The 19,179-nt window shown below is 41.0% G+C and overlaps 2 protein-coding genes across 2 annotated transcripts; one reads left to right on the forward strand and one right to left on the reverse strand.

Annotated features, from left to right (window-relative positions):
• Positions 1-683: 683 nt before the first annotated feature.
• Positions 684-7,835, reverse strand: LOC128448624 (mitochondrial coenzyme A transporter SLC25A42). Its single transcript, XM_053431363.1, has 8 exons — positions 7,464-7,835; positions 6,953-7,091; positions 4,586-4,697; positions 4,327-4,352; positions 3,617-3,783; positions 2,815-2,931; positions 2,145-2,296; positions 684-2,029 (listed from the first exon to the last, which is right to left on the reverse strand). Exons 2-8 carry the CDS (start codon positions 7,037-7,039, stop codon positions 1,704-1,706), a joined length of 987 nt encoding a protein of 328 aa, XP_053287338.1. The 5' UTR covers positions 7,040-7,091; positions 7,464-7,835; the 3' UTR covers positions 684-1,703.
• Positions 7,836-8,867: 1,032 nt separating this feature from the next.
• Positions 8,868-18,728, forward strand: LOC128448384 (MAU2 chromatid cohesion factor homolog). Its single transcript, XM_053430996.1, has 18 exons — positions 8,868-9,118; positions 9,409-9,492; positions 10,692-10,787; positions 11,030-11,124; positions 11,861-11,888; positions 12,093-12,248; positions 12,414-12,560; positions 13,104-13,194; positions 13,289-13,392; positions 13,566-13,643; positions 14,082-14,147; positions 14,248-14,331; positions 14,728-14,777; positions 14,893-14,970; positions 15,056-15,167; positions 16,365-16,455; positions 16,653-16,780; positions 17,404-18,728. The coding sequence occupies exons 1-18, from the start codon at positions 8,885-8,887 to the stop codon at positions 17,476-17,478; spliced, it is 1,797 nt and encodes a 598-aa protein (XP_053286971.1). The 5' UTR covers positions 8,868-8,884; the 3' UTR covers positions 17,479-18,728.
• Positions 18,729-19,179: the final 451 nt, after the last annotated feature.

The raw sequence follows: 19,179 nt of genomic DNA on the forward strand, positions 1-19,179 counted from the left end.
TAGTCATTTGTCTTTGTGGCATTTTGTAGTTTCGGTTTCACATAATTTTGTTCAGCATTAAAGATAGATTAGTTAAAAACAGTATCAGCACAATTTAAACATTTGCTGTTTTTCGTTTACACAGGACGCTTGAATGAAAATGCAGGAGTGGAATGAGAGTAAGAGTCTCGCTGAGCAGAGGGCAGGTCAAGTTCAGGCCATGAGGCGATCAGAGCCTAACTAACCTCCACTACGGGCCAACACACAGGGAGAACCACATTAACTCGATGCTGCCATCTCCTGCCAAAGAAAGGAAAGGCGGTGACGCACCCATGTAGGTGAGAAGTTATCAATCGAATTGGTCGTGGTTGGACTTTTACCCAAACAGATATGATATATTGAGATATGTTCATTGATGTTTTAGCTTTTTTTTAATAAAGCATTATTTAGCTTCAAGCTGAAAAGATGCAAAGCACTGATTCACTTTATATTTGTGATATTGTTTTGTATGTTAACTGTTATTTTTTCAGCTGAATTTGTAGCGGTGCACATTTGAAGGCTGCAGATTGTGTTGCGTCTCGCAGAAACCTACAGTAACTATACAACCTGGAATTTTGTATTTCACATTTAAAACCACTGTCACAAATGATGTTAACACTTTGGCTTATCCCACTGCGCCCCCAAGTGGACAAAAGGACTCAGTGTTGTGGATGGACACTTTATTGCACGGCCATTTAAGCTTGACACAAATGTAAACATATTTAGAAGTACTATGAGAACATTAGTAGTGATAGTATGATTAACCTTTATATAACATGAGATTCATGACTGTGTTATGTGCTTTGGTATATTTAGTTGCTTTAGGTAAATGGTGCCTAATAACAATCCAGTTAAAGCAATGATAGATTATGCACAACAGTGTAAGCACAGCACAAAAAGGAAATATTTACATTATTTATATAAATCAATTTCTGTGATATATAGATTTATTTTTCATATTTGATTAATCTGCATTGAGTAGACTTTATAATACTTTACCACACTCAGTGCTGGGTGGACAGTGAAACTGTGCAGCCCTGCAGACATGATCTCCCTGCGACAATCATTTGTTCCATAAATCAATTCCGCATTGGCACAATCATAAAATGTTCACTTAAAAAAAAAAAATCAAAAAAACATTGTGTAGTCACCCTTTTCATACCAGGCACAAATCATACACCTTTGCATGGTCAGGTTATTGGAAAGGAAAAAATAGTAAAATAATCAATGTTATCAAAAAAAAAAAAATCAGAGCAAAAGAACTGATTAAAAACAGTGTTCTCTCAGTTGATAGATTAGGCTGAAGGAACCCTTCAGTTCTTATAAAGTGCGATTGATTTAAGCCATCAAAAACAAAACAGTCGTTATCCAATGTCAATCACTTTAGCAACCTCCATCTTACCGCAAGTTATAACAAGGTTGTGATTATGTGAATGAATACATGACGACCGTCCTCACTCAGCTGACTGTGCGTTTATCAAAGCTTGAGATGCCGTGTTTCTGTGCGCTCTAGATCTGCTAACCCACACTCCTCAACCCCCCTGTGTGAAGTGGACAGGAGTGTGTAGCAGGACGGCCCTGCACTGGCTGCAGACACCTATTACTGCCACGTGACATACTTGACAACCTCCGTCATGCCAGTCTCATCTGTGCTCGGTGCTCCCCCTCGGGCACTGGCAACTTATTCAGTGGGTGAAGTAGTCCCTCTGATGGAATTTGAGCAGAAGGCTGTGTGTGATGTCAAACGTAGTGAAGCTGATCCCCACGGCTATGGGCCCTTTTAGCCAGTTCATGCTCAGGCCTTTGTATAGTCCTCGTATAACTCCCTCCTGTGTTACGATCGCACGCATGGTCCCCAGAATTGTGCCGTAGGATGAGCCGGTAACGCCGGCTGTCTGCATGCGCCTGCGCACCACGTCCAGAGGGTACGAGGCAGACTGTCCAATCAGGCCTGCGCAGGCACCAAAGGCCAAGCGCTCATATGAGTAAGGTTGGGATCGCTTCGTTCTTTCTACAAAGAAGGAAAAACAAAAAGGAAGAATGAGCTAAACACACTGAGCTACTGTGAATATTTAAAATTCAGCTTTATGAACACAACGCAGAAATAAATTGCTCCTGTTCGTTACCTGTGTGGAGCTTCTTGAGAGTCTCATATGTAAAGAATGTGATCCCTGCGTACGGGATGACGCCCAGAATAGTGGGGGTGAAACCTCTGTAAAGGGTCTTCACACCCTCCTCTTGGGAAATGCGCACAAAAACGTGCATGATGTTACAGTACCTGTCGGAAGAAAGAGAAAAAACATTATTTAATAACTGTTTGGTATGCATTTCATTTGTGTATGACATCAGTTGGTAAATAAATAACTAAGATCCAGATCTGAACATTAAATGCATTATATCAAAGAAGACTGCGACATGTGAAAAACACATCATGTAGAGTTTGCAGGAACTACAAAACAAACTTAAACACCAAACTGCACTGCAGATTCTATTCAGGCTAACTAGAGTACAATCACAGCTTACTTGTGATTTAGCTAATTTACCTACGTTTTTCTGTCTGTTTTCCTGTAATTGAAAAATGAATGTAGTTGCACAACATTTTAGTAACTGAGTTTGTTAGACCCACTAAATTAGCCTGTAGCTATTTATGTATCAGAGTACAGTATCTACGATGGGGAGGGATTCAGCATGGTATTGTGAGACATTCAGAAATTATTTCAATGGACTCCATTCTGTGCTTAATGCCAACGAAAATAGGACTAATGTGTGTTGTGGAAACAGGAGATATAAGCTTACATTTCTTTGGCTGTGACGGCCATCCTGGCTCGCACCATGTCCAGAGGGTAGGTGAGCATGGCCGCAGTCGTTCCGGCCAGAGAGCCAGCCAGGAAACGTGGGAAAGGAGGCAGAGCCCTGAAACAAACAACACAACTAAGTAACATGAACTATTAACGAATTCATTAAATGTGTAATTAACTCACGCAACATAGCAGTTTAGATAAAAACACGACTTTAAGCTATTAAATGTCTTCACTTAAATCTGATTGGGCATTTTTTGCAGTGTATCAAATGCTAGCATGTTCACGATTATAATGACTGCAGATATAATATTGACAATTTTTTCTCGTTGTTAGCTAGGCATGTTAGCCTGCTAGCATTCTGATGATGAACATGATTTACCATGTTCAACATAATAGCTTAGCATATTAAGATGCTAGCCTCCTGACTAGGACAATGATAGCAGTTATATTAGTTACCACTTCACCGTATGAGCTTAGCTTGTTAGCATTCTAGAATTCTTTGAACTGGACCAAATACAAAACATGCTGTGGCCAAGGACAATGTCGTTAGTTTTACAGGTTTTGGATCACAAACACAATCTTTGGAGCAGATGATATTTCATCAGAGTAATTACAAATTTTCCTCCAGGGACCATGAATGTCTATAATGTGATATCAATGCATTCCTTTGTTTTAGATTATTTCATTCAACTGATCGCCACACCACCAGCAGGGCACAGCGCTCCATGATGTTTTCATAAATACAAATAATTAACTGGATTAAGTCATTACTGCTGAGACACATATTCTCTACTCACTTTCCCTGGTAGCCGTAGTAGTTTCCCAGCTTTTGTTTGTAGTGATCATGGGAGCAGAACTGGATGGCAGCGTAGGGCATGACCCGAACCATGGTGGCAGAGTTTCCCCTCCACAGACTGAGCAGCCCATCCTTCATGTATGAACAGTAAATGAGCCTGAAGGCCTCCTGGGTACACAGTGAAAAAAATATATAAATATATATATATATATATATATACAGTATTGTTAGGAGCAGTAGATGCTGTAAAATTCTAATAATCATAACATCAAGTGTAGACCTGCATATGAAGTTTGTTTGTCTGGGAAATAATACTACAGATATAGTGTACTTCCTCGGGTTGAAAACTAAAATGATTTACTTGGCCCCAAATGTCCAAAATAATGAGAAAATGTGTTAAATGTGTTGAAAATAGCTAATAATTAGCAGTGTATTTATTTGTCTTGCTTTGTTGGTCAAAATATTGGGGTTATAAGGATATATAAGGAAAGTAAGTCAATACACAAATGTGTGAAGCAGTAATAATCAACTGTTTGATATTCATATTTGTTAAATGACAGCAACGCCAGGTTTCATGTGTCTTGCAGCTCAGACTCTTATCCAATCAATTGTTTCTCTTTCATTGGTAAAATCTTTTATAATGAATAAATTCTACCATTACAGCTTCATAATCAGTGAGTGATTTTCTGATGGACAGACAACTGAACTCACCTTAATAGAGAATCTGTTGGAGGACACTGTAAAACAACAAGAAACAGAGTGACTCTCATGGTTGAACAACATCCACAAACACACACTGCTTCAGGTAGGCTAAACATCTACTAAGAGGATTAACAATTAGTTAAGAGCAGTTACAACAGTCTTTTTCTGGTACAAACAGGAAAGAACTGTACATAGGTCACTGACATGTAGCCTATTTATTAATACACTATATATTTGGAAAGCTAGTTTTGTAGAGGGCCGTTCTTGCCTTGGAAGATGATCTTAGTCCGATCCAGCGGTGCAATGGCGGTTTTGGCCACCGCTCCAGCGAAGGCACCACACAGCAGGGAGTCCAGAGCTGTGAATGTGGGCCTCAGGTCCTGTTTGAACACACAGACACACTTTACAACACACAGGACAACTGGACCTGACCTTCAAGTGGTTACCATATTCAAGTGTGGACAAAGAAACTGAGTTCAATCCAAAGAAAACAGACATCAGCAGAATCGCTCCTGTGTCCATCACTCAGCAAAATTAACAACCGATCAGCAAAATCTGCATGTAGGTTAACAGAGGAGTGACTCAACTGTTTGTGATGAAACCACAGGAGATAACACAACTGATGTAGAAGTGTGTGTGTGTGTGTGTGTGTGTGTGTGTGTGTGTATGTGCGTGTGTATGGTGCAGGTTTACAACGTCACATTGCGGGGACTTGACCTATGGGGACGAAAAGCAAGTCTCCAAAATGTTAATCATTACATTTCAAGGTGAAGACATAATTAAGGTTAAAGGTTAAGGGAAGTAGTCGCTATGGTTTATGTTGTAATTAGTCTTCAGGGAATCCATATAAGTCAATGTAATGTGCTCAGAAGTCACGGAGACACGACTCTGTGTGTGTGTATGTGTGTGTGTATGTGTGTCTCTGTGTATGTGTGTCTCTGTGTGTGTGTGTCTCTGTGTGTGTGTGTGTGTGTGTGTGTGTGTGTGTGTGTTCATGCTCGTGAGCCTTCGTGCGGCTGAGTGGGAAAGTTGAACCTGTTAACAATACCACTGACTGATAAGAGAAGCATCTGACAAACATCTGACACGAACATGTGTCACAACTTAAAACAGAGGAGGGAGGACACAGTCATGGATTTCATTCATTCACATCCATAACCAGTTCAATGCGTCATATAACTACTACAGCTCTGCATGAAACCTGTTGATCTACCTACGTACAGTAGCTGTCTGAGGTCACGAGAAGCTGCAACTTCATTGTAAAATCTGCTCTTATTTACTTCCCTGCTCGTATCTTATATGTTTATTAGTAAATGTGTTCCCAAATAGAGTTTTTTTCATCAACAGTGCAAAACTCAGCTTCCAGGTTTTTAGACCACAACAAACAGGCTGGAACACATCACCCTGGATTCAGCCCCTTTACTCTGGCTTCCATTTAAGGCTCTTTAAACACTTACAAGTCACTCCATGGTCTGACTCCTCAGTATATTGTGGATCTTTTATCACTATATCACCTAACTCACACCCTCTGGCAGGGGCCTTTTAACTTTTCCAGATTGTCAGCTGAAGACTGAGGGTTACAGAGCTTTTGTAATAAGAGCCTGAGGCCCCAGGAACACCCTGCCTGAGGAAATACAGCAGGCTGAGTCAGTGGGTTCCTTTGATTCAGGTTATTCTGGCTAGTTTATGCTTTTATGATTTCTACTTTTAAAAAAACGCTGTCACTAGTTCATTGTTGTAGTTCTTTTATGACTGTGCTTTTATTTGTTTATTTATTGTCCTTTTTTTGTTTTTTAATTCAGTTATTTTTATGTTTGAAGCACTTTGTATCTTTATTTTGAAGTCTTGTATAATAATTATTACTATTATTAAATCAAGCTTTACTCATAAAAATTAGAATATCCTCTGTAAGGATGTGTTTCATTCATTGCTACCATGCTACCTGCTGCGTTGCTTTGTGAACTAAGTGCATTTTGAGATTAGCCGGTCCTTCCTGCTATTTAAAGCTATACACCGGGAGAGGCCTGTCCTTCAGAAGTATGTACAGTACCCGGAAGGCTTTACTGCCTGACACAACAACAGCCACATGGCTCTGAGCCAAGCTTTGGAGTCCAGCAAGGAGGGTAAGGTTCGTCTTATGAAAACAAATCCTACAATTAAAAAGGTCCAGTGTGTAAGATTTAGGTGAAAGGGATCTATTGACAGTCATTTTATATAAAACAAATCCTTGTGATGTTTTCACGAGTGTGTTATAAATTGTTGTTTTATTTACAAACTAAACACCCATTGAGTTTTTTATGAAAACTGAAGACTGCCACAGGTTATCTCACATGTTTGGAAGGGGAGGAGGAGGTGAGGGCTATTCAGCTAAACTCTAAACACTGCAACTGGGATGGTAGCATCTAAAATGAATGGTGCTTTAAAGTATTACACATAAGAATGATAATTGGCTGAAGGCCTGCTTTCCATCTCTTTGGCCCATGACTATAGTTTCCCCAAATATACCACTTGAGCTTTAATTAATAAAACCCTCACAACGCAGCCCATGCCCACACTGCTCTTACATGGACAGATGCCACATGAGCTCCAGCAGCATTAACGTGTGAGTGAGTCACTGAGTAGGAGCAGCACCCACCTTTGCCTGGCTGGAAGGTGGCAGAGCCAGCACCGTGGCCTGGGGCACGGGCAGGCGGCTCTGGTGCTCGTGCACACGCTGGGCCATGTGTGCGGCTCAGGGCTTATCGGACCGCCAGCCACTCATTCAGGGCCACACACTGCAGGTCAGAGAACATGAGGAGGGCTGTTAAAAATACACTGTGCGGAGTGACAGCCCGCTGCCACGGGCCGCCACGCACTGCCCGCGCATCCCCATCACAGTGCGTGGCTGCGCGCACCCGACAGCCCGACTTGTAAACAAGGGGTTACATTTCAGGAAAACAACAACAACACGTCCATTAAACAAAGAGACAGACACAGTGTTTGTAATAAGAATCAACCCCACTTGATCAACTGTCGATCTCCTGAATGGGCGCAGTTAAATAACTTGGTGACCACACCTCAAATAAATAAACTACACAGAATGAACAGACAGGCCCGTGCATGGTGAGTGCAGTTAAATCCAGTGGTGCACTGGTTCTTTGTGTTACCTTGGGTAGTGTGGAAAAAGGCTGTCGTTTTGACAGAGCTTGGCTGTGTTGTGTTGTCACCAGTCTGCTGCTCCTCCTGCTGCTGCTGTTGTTGTGTCCTGCGGATCCTTGCACACATTGCTTGTCTGCACTCGCTGTTGTGAACTGGCCGCAGGCTCCGATGTGTCGTCTTGTTGTGTTTGTGAGGAGACAGGTGTCGCGCCGCGGATCGCTGTGTTGTGTATTTATAGACGAAGGCCTCCGAGCAAACTCTGCAGCTCGTCGCTCCTGCTTCTCTCTCTCTGTGTCTCTCTCTCTCTCTCTCTGCGCACAGCTCTGTTTGTGCTGCTCAAGGTCTTGAAGGAATTAGGGCAGAGTACTCTGTGTTTTGGACTACAACTCCCACACGCTAATCCCGTCCACGGCGTGAGATCTCGCGAGTTTAAACGGAACATTGGGATGCCAGGTTTGCGTATCATCAGCATACCAACTTTCCATTCATTTGTTGCAGAACTTTTGGAATCTTACTGCAGTTTCCCACAACAAATAAAATAAAAATAAACAAAATTATTAACCCCCACCCCTAAAAACCTACAGGTCTCCTACAACTCAGCACATAGTAGGTTATTGTATTGTATTGAATCTCTCAAAAGGAACACTGTCTACTTACAAAATAGTGCTGGTCAACGATAGAATATGTCCGTGAGTCATGGAATTGGAATTTAGTCCAACTTTCCTTTCCTTTGTTAACATTTCTATTTGAACAAATATAAATCACTCACAGTACTACTGTCTCGTGTCACCATAGTGGAAGCCTTTAAAGGAATAGGTTTACATGTACTTGACTTTAAAATTAAGAATGATAATAACTAGACAAACTTTTGAAAATAATAATAACAGGAGAATGATTCATCTTTTGTGCTCAGTGACTATGGAAGAAAATTAACCATTTATCTGACATATTTCCAGAGGTGATTTCTGTCAATGAAAGAACACAAATACTAAAAAGCAGTTTGTTACAACCGTGTTAAAAAACATTTTGTTTTTAAATCTTTATTTCATGACTAAAAACAGTCATACGATTCATAAAAAACATCAGATAGTAGTGATTTAAAATCTCTAAGAGGAATACAAGACTGTAGTTTGAGGGAAGTTTGTAAATTTTAATAAGTGAATCCAGTTCTGACAAGATACTGGTGCAAACGTGTCTAAAGTGAAGCAGTTACTGGATCTTGTGCTGTGTGTACTGGTTTTACATGAGAAAGCTGTGGTTATTTGTAATTAGTGATTAGTTTGTTTACAAAAAGAAAACAATCCAGCCAAAGGTACGGACTTGGGTCTCTCGACGCTTTGACTGGGGTGTGGGGGGGTATGTACCGGAGCCAACCTGGCAACCCGGGGATCTGGCTATACCGCTGAAAAACTTGTTGTTGTCGGGTAAAATGGCGTCAAACGTCGAGGCCCCGGAGCGCTGGTACCTCGCCCTGCTCGGCTTCGCGGAGCATTTCCGAACCTCCAGTCCGCCCAAAATCCGGCTCTGCGTGCACTGTCTCCAGGCCGTGTTCCAGTTCAAGCCCCCGCAGAGGATCGAGGCCCGGACACATCTGCAGCTGGGCTCGGTGCTCTACCACCACACGAAGAACAGCGAGCTGGCCCGTAGCCACCTGGAGAAAGCGGTGAGGGGCGCTCGCCGTAGGAAAGAGCGGGGATGCGGCGGAGGAGCGGCCGGCTGTAGGCCGCAGGCAGCGGGGGCAACTGGCGGCCGAAGCCTTTAAACCGCTCGGTCGCATCTTTGGCAAACGTGAAAAATCACCCATTTCGAGCCTTTTTCATTCGGCCTGCTGAAATGCGGAGTGTTCGTCCAGACTCGGCCCCTCTCGGGTCTCTCTCCCTCTCTCTCGACTGTTGCTCCTGTGTGGGATTCCCACTGCTCCATGGCTGACATGTCTTCTCTTGTGCTCCGCAGTGGTTCATCTCGCAGCAGGTCCCGCAGTTTGAAGATGTTAAGTTCGAAGCAGCCAGCATTCTGTCAGAGCTCTTCTGCCAACAGGTAACTCTCATTCAGGGGGATTCATTCAGAGAGGGGGGGAAGGAGACGTGTTAGCTTAGCTTCGCACATCCAGCACCTCCTCGCATCCAGTGACACTTCAGGATCGGGAGGATTTGTTCAGAACTTCTTGGTGCTACGAGCAGAGAAGAGATGAGAGTCCTGTTCCAGGAGTACAGTGAACTAAATGATCCGTGCTATTCGCGATACGGTTTCAAAAGGGATCAAAGTGTCCCAAACAAGCACTGAAACGCACCAACGTAGCATCACCAACTTTTGTGTTTAAGAAAGATCTCAATAATACATATTAAGTAGCACCATATTACACTTTGTCATATGTGCAACACTATCAGTGACACCAATATTCTAACTCATTTAGAATAAGACCTTATTTTGATTATGGTGTTTACATGAGTTGCTCATGGAATGTTCCATTCATGTTCCTGTTCACATGACACAGTTTAGTCCGATCGTGACAAAGTTTTTACACAACTTTTAAGCCCCATCCTTAAATCCTGAACAATTTAATGCATGACGCTACATTGTGCTATTTTGGCTGTGGTCGTTCCAATCCTGCAGAAAGCTACAGCTCTTTTTTTTTATCCTATTATCTTTCCATCTTGTTTACATGTGTGGTCAGGCAGCCGTTGTGATTCAATGTCGCCAAATGCAGTGAAACTCCAATAGGATGTTATAATGTGATTAAGACGTGTGTACATGTTTACATAATGTGACGAAGTTCGGAATACTCCACATGTCTTCACTTGATTATTGCTTTTCTCAAGCGTATGCTTTTTACATGGCAGTGTCTTTCAAATTAAACCTTAAATAAGTCACTCAAATGTGCATATTATTACACAGCCATTATGAACAAGGCACGTGCATGTATAAAACCATTGACAAATAAAGTAACAACACTGCAGACAGAGCCACAGGGGAGAAAGCTGTTAAATTGTTAAATGCAGATGTACCCCAAAATGGGTCATAACAGAAAACAAATTCCCCCCCTTGCATGTCATGTGTGTGGGACAATAAATGTATCTTGTATCTTGACCCCAAATTTCTGAGAGTGAGGATAAAATATCAGCCAGGAAGCTTACCACCGTATACTATGGATCCAGTCACCATTTCCTTCCTAAAGAAAAGTGGGAGGGACATTAGTATTTATTATTGACTATTGATCCTTTTTTATCAATTTTCAGAATTTGGTGGACTCTGCGAAGCCCCTTCTGCGCAAGGCCATCCAGATTTCCCAGCAGACACCATACTGGCACTGCAGATTGTTGTTCCAGTTGGCGGTATGTATGAGACATCGATGTTCCCACTCAGCACATTTTTCCCATCGAGGTCACACAGTTGAAATGCGAGCAGGGTCACGACAGCTTTAATTCAGATGTGGTATCTAATCTCCCTCCAGTTTGCTGACACATGCACTTTGTAATTTTTGTTAAAATCTGCATTTTAGTCTTTTGACCTTGTGTCCAAATAGCAAACATTGAGCTCCAAGTGATGACATCAGTGTTTGTGTTGTCTCTTCCAGCAACTTCATACACTGGAGAAAGACCTGGTGTCAGCATGTGACCTCCTGGGGGTTGGAGCGGAGTACGCCCGAGTGGTGGGCTCAGAATACACCAGGTAAAGTTCAAAGCCTTTTGTGGTTATTACAGACCACCTAAATAAATCAAACGACTCACACACTGCAGGGCTCCAATGATCACTTATTTATTGCAGCAGTTTGGTGTTGGGATTTCAGTGCAATAAATAAGTGAAAATTGGAGTCTTGCATTGTGTGAGCTGGTGATTCCATCCCTTCATTTGCTTGTTTCGTTCCTGTACCTACCTTTTTTTTAAGGCTCAGATATGTGAGCACATCGCAGGTTTATTATTGTGTATGATGCCTCCAATTTCATCAAACCTAGTTATTGGTCTGAGGCACACAAAAATAATTCCTAACTTTGCTGTTTCCATTTTGCCTCAGTTTCTACGGCCATGTAGAGTATTTGCGGTTTTAAATGTTATTGCAAATCAGATAACGGGAAGTAGAAAATGAAACTGGTAGAAAGCAAGTTTCGTTCACAGAAGATTCCCAGAATACAGCGAACGTCATATGCCTTTTTCTAAATCACATATTGTAAGTCAACACGCTGATAAGCTGCACAGCAAATAGAAATTGACCTTTATGGTAAAAAATAATTGAATTTTCTGCACCAATTTCTTTTATCAGGGTTTCAGACGAATCACCTTCAGACGTCACAAAGTTCCCCTTGTATAGAAAATAATCAGTTCTTTCTACCAACCATGTTAAATACTGTGCAGTAAATGTTAGAAGGCATGAGGGACACACACTGACTTGATGTTTGTTCTTTTACAGGGCATTGTTTCTCCTCAGTAAAGGAATGGTGAGTCCTGTTATTTTATATGTGCTGATACTACATAGCAGCATTAAAGCTCTGATGTGTTTCAACACAGGATTATTATATTTACTTAAGTTTTGAATGTGAATGTTTCTTGTCATGTATAACAACAGCATAATAACACCAACCTTTAACAGTAATAGTGTCATCATATAAATAATAAACCACAAAACTCTTCTCCTCTTTTAGTTGCTGCTAATGGAGAGGAAGCTCGGCGAGGTGCATCCTCTGCTCACACTGTGCGGAACTATAGTAGAAAACTGGCAGGGAAACCCGATCCAGAAGGAGTCCCTCAGGGTCTTCTTCCTGGTCCTACAGGTCACACACTACCTGGATGCTGGACAGGTAGGAAGCCTAGGTTAAAAAAAATAAAAAAGTAGGATAGAGCTGTAATGGTTGAAACATCACAATATGTATAAATCCTTTCAGATCAGCATGCATGTCTTTATTGGTATTTATGAACATAGGGGGGATGTCTGGGTTTTAAAATCAAAAACCTCGTCTCTCCAGGTGAAGAGTGTGAAGCCGTGTCTGAAGCAGCTGCAGCAGTGTATCCAGACCATCTCTACACTCCACGACGACGAGATTCTTCCAAGCAACCCAGCCGACCTCTTCCACTGGCTGCCCAAGGAGCACATGTGTGTCCTCGTCTATTTGGTAATGACAGAACATCACCACACCAGAAATCATCATCTCCCAAAATAAGCGTCAAAGCTGGTGTGGCTGAGACTTTTCTCCAACTTAACACGTCAACCTGCACTGTTATTTGTAATTAATATACAACTTATAATTAAGTGTTAATATTTGAAGCAGTTTTTCTTTATTCTCCTGGGCAGCTTCGCACCTCAGTGAAATATACTGTGTATTATCAATTCAATGCCTATATTCTAATTTCACACTGTACAAAACACAGAAGTAGACACATGCCAATCCAATAAATATATGTAGAAACACGAGCAATAGATGCATCAAATGTAAGGTATTGATACAGATGTATTGAGTATATGAACTCAGTTATATTGCACATAGTACAAGTATACATTATTATATTGCCCAGTTGGATATTGTATTAGGTTAGGTTCTCTAGTGGCACTTGGATAAAAGCTTGCAAAGTGCCAGTTGTGTCGTGTGGCTTGACGTTTTTTGATCAGGAATAGTTTGTTCAGGGTCTAACACTTACTCCCTCTTGACATTTTACAGGTGACAGTCATGCACTCCATGCAAGCAGGTTACCTGGAGAAAGCCCAGAAGTACACCGACAAGGCTCTCATGCAACTAGAGAAACTAAAAAGTGAGTTTTATGTCATGTGTTCTTCAAAACAAAATGTCAGTTTGAATAACTAAATATTAACAAACTGCTTCTTTTGTCTCTGTGTGCGACTCAGTGTTGGACTGCAGCCCCATCCTCTCTACCTTTCAAGTCATTCTACTGGAGCACATCATCATGTGTCGACTCGTCACGGGCCACAAGGCCACTGCGCTACAAGAGGTATATTGTTACTTTTTCTAGGGAGTTTAGTTGCGTTTAATTTGCTGCAACGTGCCATAAAATACCGTCCAGGAAAAGGCGTCAGGAGCTCAATTTTATGGCTTCTCACGAAAACAATTTTGCATGCTTGAGCCATCATGTGAAAGTGAACACTGGCTGTTGTGTCCGTCCAGATCTCACAGGTGTGTCAGCTGTGTCAACAGTCCCCCCGGTTATTCACCAACCACGCTGCTCAGCTCCACACGCTCCTTGTGAGTATTTCAAACCTTATACCTTCTTTATCGACTAAAATCTAATATGATTAAAAAACTGTGTGTATAAAGTGGTTACCACTCTCTTTTACGGGTTTCTTTTCAATAAATTGAGAATCAAAGCAATTGGTGTTATAAAAACTTAATAGTAATTCTAAATACTCACACCTTAAACAAACTGATATTTTAAAGGAACATTATTCGGTCGACAACCAAATGATAAAAACCAAAAGCTAGCATGTTAACAAAAGTAAGAATTAGACATAACATATGATGTAACTGTTCCACTTTATACAAATTAAATATTGGACACTCAATGAAACCAAACTAGAACTAAATATTTTAAAATACGTCTTTTAAATACTTGAAACACAGAACCCGACGTTTCTATTGGTCAGTCTAAAAGGTGTGTTTCTTCCTGCTCCTCTCTTATCCCAGGGTCTGTACTGTATATCAGTGAACTGTATGGATAATGCTGAGGCACAGTTCACTACAGCTTTGCGGGTGAGTTACTAATATATTCATTTATACTCCTCTTCTTATTTTCGCTGCTGAGGCTGGGTCTCCTTTTGTCTGAAACACCTCGGTTTTGTTTTTCTTTCAGCTCACCACACACCAGGAACTGTGGACATACATTGTAACTAATTTGGCCAGTGTCTACATAAGGGAAGGAAACAGACACCAGGAGGTCAGTTGAGTAATAATTGGTTGTGTCTTTGACTACTTAAACAGTGTAGTCATCAGTGAAGTACTTCACTTCTTGAGGAAGTGCTCTGCTTAGACAAATAACAAAGGAACACCTGATTAACATAAGGAGCAAGTTTATTTTATGTCCTTGTACAGTCAGTGTTGCAATTACACAGTTTGTCCACCAGAGAGCACTTCTGTAAATTTTCAATAAAACGTCTCTTACCCAAACAAGCTTTGATAACTAAATTCAAGTGAATCCTTATATCAGGTTGGGTTATCCAGGTGAACTTGGTTATACCTTGAAATTAAAGGCAACATGATGAGTGGAGACAACCTTGTAAACTTAGCGAATAAAATCTGTTTTTAAAATTTTTCCATTGGATTTGTTTTCCAGCTGTACAGCCTCCTAGAGAGAATAAACCCAGACCACAACTTCCCAGTAGGGTAAGATGCACAGGAGTTATTCAGTGTGTATGAATGGCACAAGATATTAGATTAAAATGATGGTTTTTGTTCAAACTTGTTCAGGATATTAACTTGTCTTTGTTTTGTGATTCAGCTCCCACTGCCTCCGCGCGGCAGCCTTCTACATCAGGGGACTCCTGTCCTTCTTTCAAGGACGCTACAACGAGGCCAAGTAAGGCAGCATTCAAGTGGACTACAGTGAACAAACTCACGGGTCCTCCATGCACTGACGCTCATGTGTGTGTTTGTTGTTGCAGACGTTTCCTGAGGGAAACCCTGAAGATGTCTAACGCTGAGGATCTGAACAGACTGACCGCCTGCTCTCTGGTTCTGCTCGGCCACATCTTCTACGTTCTGGGAAACCACAGAGTAAGACGACACTTACCACAAATGGGTCTAATGTCGGATTTTCACCTTACACTGTTTAGTCAATGAATTCTGTGTTTTACAAGCGGTTATAACAACCATGTCACCAGAGCAGAAGATTATTTTTGATTTAGTCTTTACTTGATTGGGGACTAGGAAAGACAACATTTTCTACGCCATCAATCTGTTCTTTGTTTATTTATATATCTGTTATACATTCTGCCCCAAAATAGCAGCATTTAATTATCCTCTTTTGTAAAAAACCGCCCAAATCATCACTTTTGATTATATATCACTGTGAATTTGAACAGATCTGCTTAACATCGGCTTCATATCCCAGTAATTAGCTCCAACGTTTAATTTACATTTGTTGGTGAAAACAGAAATGACTTAATTTAATGAAAAACAATAAATGGAAGTTGATTGGCAGCATGTCACAACAGATTTTTTGTAATAAACAACATAATAATGTGTAACCATCCCCACCCAACCTCTCTCCCGTCCCAGCAGCAGAGGTATAAAAAGAACCACCACAATAACGGCCCAAAGCCATAATAACACGCAGAGAGAGACTAACAATGATCTTTAACACAAGGATCTTTGCTGCGATCAGTTCAAATAGAATTTACTATCGTCAGGCCAAAGCTGGAATAATTAAAGAGGATCTGAGGCAGGTTCTTATGACATTGAGCCATAATACAACAAGAGCACTGAGATAGGACAATAAAAGCACCAACAACAATAAGGCTGAGACTAATAAATACCAAACAAACAATATGAAAAATGAAATAATGGCGATAAAGAATAACACGTGTACGTGCATGTGTATGGGGAACATGATCTGTTATCCCTTCATCTGGGTTTAGTGTAGGAGCCATTACGTGGTCCAGAGAGGTCAACCACAGCTTTTCAGATTCTCATTGAGCTTTTAGGGTAAAACTTATCTCTAACTTGATCGAGTGTCACGCATCTGGGATCCGTCTGCTATGCTTAGAGAAAATAAGTATAAGGTTTCAAAGTAGAAGAGAGGTCAATGATTCTATTAAGTAACAGTGTGTTAGTGGTCGTCCTGGGGGGAACACAGAAAAGAGCCGTAAGAGGATCAACACTTTTTAATTCTTACACTGTTTATAAAATGAGCAGCTTCACTTGTGTGTTTGTCTTTTTGCTTTTTTAACAAATTGTTGTGTCCCTCTAAAGGAAAGCAACAACATGGTTGTACCTGCCATGCAGCTGGCCAGCAAGATCCCTGACATGTCTGTCCAACTGTGGTCTTCAGCTTTGTTGAAAGGTACGAAATCGCCGCCCCCTTTATCTTCTGAACTATTATTTATACTCTCTGGCTTGTCGCTTACACTTTTAAATAAAAGCACAGTCTTTGTAGACCTTTTGTAAGTCTGTAAGAATACTTAACCAATAAAAAAATCTCTGTCCTCGAGATACAAGCTGTGGGCGAGGATAAATCTTGTTTGCGTGTTGTGCTTGCAGACTTGAACAAGGCTCTCGGGAACACCATCGATGCCCATGAAGCAGCTCAGATGCACCAGAACTTCTCCCAGCAGCTGCTGCAGGACCACATCGCTGCCTGCAGCCTCCCAGAGCATAACCTCATCAGTGTATGTAGAGGAGAATATAGTCTTTTGATTTATTACATATCATTTGTCTTAACTGTCTGTGTTAAGCTCTTTTCATACATGAAGTCCAGAAAATGTCACACAATGGGGGGGGTCACATATGAGGAACACAGCAGGCGAGTTCAGACTCGCTAAAAAAAACACAGACATCTCCAGACCGTTCAGGGGAGTGGTGCCGCAGGAGGCAGGATGTGATTCATAAATCCTGCCCCCGAAATCGCTTGTTTGTTTGACACCAGAAGCGCCTGATTCTTGTTGTCTTTCCAAATTGATTTGCCTGCATATTCTATATTTTTTTTTTTTTAGTTTTGCACCCATTGTGTTTTAAGAAACGCCTCTTCCTTGTGGTGAATCCTCTGGACAACCGCCTGCTGGCTCACTCGGACATTATCTAGAGTTTTTACTAGCGGTCGGGCAGGAGAAACTCTGGAGAATGTCCGCACCAACTGACACGGACATTTCTGTTCTCACACACTGATTCATTTCAAGAGATTATCTGGAGTTCAGTTCATGTCTGAAAGCAGCTATGCACTACCCTGTGTCTGCTCTGTTTTCAGTGTGCGTGCTGCAGTGCTGTAATCACAGTGTTTCTCTCTGTTTTCCAGTGGACTGATGGCCCCCCTCCTGTCCAGATCCAAGCCCAGAACGGCCCCACCACCAGCCTTGCGAGCCTGCTATGAGGAGCCCCTCGTTCATTCATGTCACAGTAGCTTGTACACGATCACAAGCAACAGACTGATTCATAACAACCTGCTATCAGACCACTGTAGCCGAGCTTAGAGCGGATTGGAACAGGTGACAAAAGTTTTAAGCCTTCACTTTATTAGCCTCTCAAGATTGCTTCCTGATTGCCCGCCATTCCATTTTTAAAACGTTGTTAAACAATTACAGCCACTGTTAAATGTATCTCCATCGTCTGTGATGGCTGACAGGACATAGGGGCAGGGTTGGACTCCTGATTAGAGCAGTGGAGGACACACAGCGACTTGTCAAAGGGCTTCTTCGCGTCTCTGACAGGTTTCTCTTCCATGGAAAAAGAGGCGGTAGATGGGCGGGGCAGTAAAGAAATGTAGAAGAAATTAATTTATTCATGTTGATATTTTTATAATGTTGGTAAATATTTTACATCTTGCCTTTTTTTTGTATGGATGCAGTTTCTTTTTTCTTTTTTTTCATGCATGGAAGTTACTGATGTGGACCCTTTGTACAATATTTTCTGACCTGGGTTGCGAATAAGAAATTCTTGGTAGATAATTTTTGTACAAAATCCATATTAGAAAAAAAAATAGAGACCTCTTGTAATATATTTTCACAGATTAATCAGTTGGTGAGTTGGCAGTGTACATTGTTTTGGGACAGCGCACAGTTCATTGTGTGCAGTTCATCTTTGAACCAGAAGATGCCTCTGTTGAGTCTGTTAATGAGCTGTGAGATGAGAATCATTACTTCTGGATTTTATATCATTTGGTTGCAGTGAGGGCTCCCTCATACTTTTTAACAACAACAAAAACACATTCAACCTATGTATTTTTCGAGTTCCATAATATATGAATCCCCATTGATGTAATTTTTACAAATCACATTTAGACTTTTGGAGCTTACAATAATCTTCAGATATTCAAAAATTGAAATTATTTTGTTATATATTACTTTGTCTGGATAGATCTACTAACTTGTTTCTTTACAGTATGTTTGTATAGACTCACCACTTGTTGAACCTTTATTGTACAGTGACTTTTTATAAAGTCAATTTAGTAAAGTGTGTATGTATTTTTAGCTATCCTATGTAGAAATCTCAACGCTTGGTATTTAAGGCACTCTGTAAGGACACAGTTTAAACTTGAGTACTAGCCATATTCTATCCAATGCCTACGTTTTTAATGCTTATGTTGTTTTCAATAATTTTCCAATAAAATATGATTGAAAATTTGTTATTTACTGATTCCCTTTCATTTGTAGACAGGATTGTGAGTGTATTGAATCAGGTTTGTTTTATTTTCGGGTCTGTTTGCATTAGAGTGATGCTCAGTCAATTAACGTGATTGTACCTATATGAACCTGCAAATACTAGGAGGTAATTCAAACTGGGTAAAATGGCAGAACAATGCTAGATAAACCTTCCCTTTGCTGCTTGCTTTCCCGCTCTCCCCTTTTCACAATTCAAAAGGTTGCTTACTACTCTGGTATCTAAGAAAATGGTAACCTTTAGGTTGAATTTCCAAAGGCATCCACACTTTAATTCTATTTGGTCTAATCCTTTTTCATGCCTCTTGTGTAATAAATTTCAAGAAAAAAATGTTTAACGTTTGAAGGCTACACAGATTTCTAACTAGAGTATACCAATGTTTGAGTGGTAAATTAGAAATAATCAACTTGTTCTT

Source organism: Pleuronectes platessa, chromosome 9 (genome assembly GCF_947347685.1).
Source record: "Pleuronectes platessa chromosome 9, fPlePla1.1, whole genome shotgun sequence".
NCBI lineage: Eukaryota > Metazoa > Chordata > Actinopteri > Pleuronectiformes > Pleuronectidae > Pleuronectes > Pleuronectes platessa.

Coding starts and splice junctions, on each gene's coding strand:
- LOC128448624 (XM_053431363.1), bottom strand. CDS start 7,039: ATGGCCCAGCGTGTGCACGAGCACCAGAGCCGCCTGCCCGTGCCCCAG. Junction 3,784..4,326: donor CCAACAGATTCTCTATTAAG/GTGAGTTCAGTT, acceptor CTGTGTACCCAG/GAGGCCTTCAGGCTCATTTA. Junction 2,297..2,814: donor GCCGTCACAGCCAAAGAAAT/GTAAGCTTATAT, acceptor TTCTTCCGACAG/GTACTGTAACATCATGCACG.
- LOC128448384 (XM_053430996.1), top strand. CDS start 8,885: ATGGCGTCAAACGTCGAGGCCCCGGAGCGCTGGTACCTCGCCCTGCTC. Junction 11,125..11,860: donor GTGGGCTCAGAATACACCAG/GTAAAGTTCAAA, acceptor GTTCTTTTACAG/GGCATTGTTTCTCCTCAGTA. Junction 14,778..14,892: donor GACCACAACTTCCCAGTAGG/GTAAGATGCACA, acceptor TTTGTGATTCAG/CTCCCACTGCCTCCGCGCGG.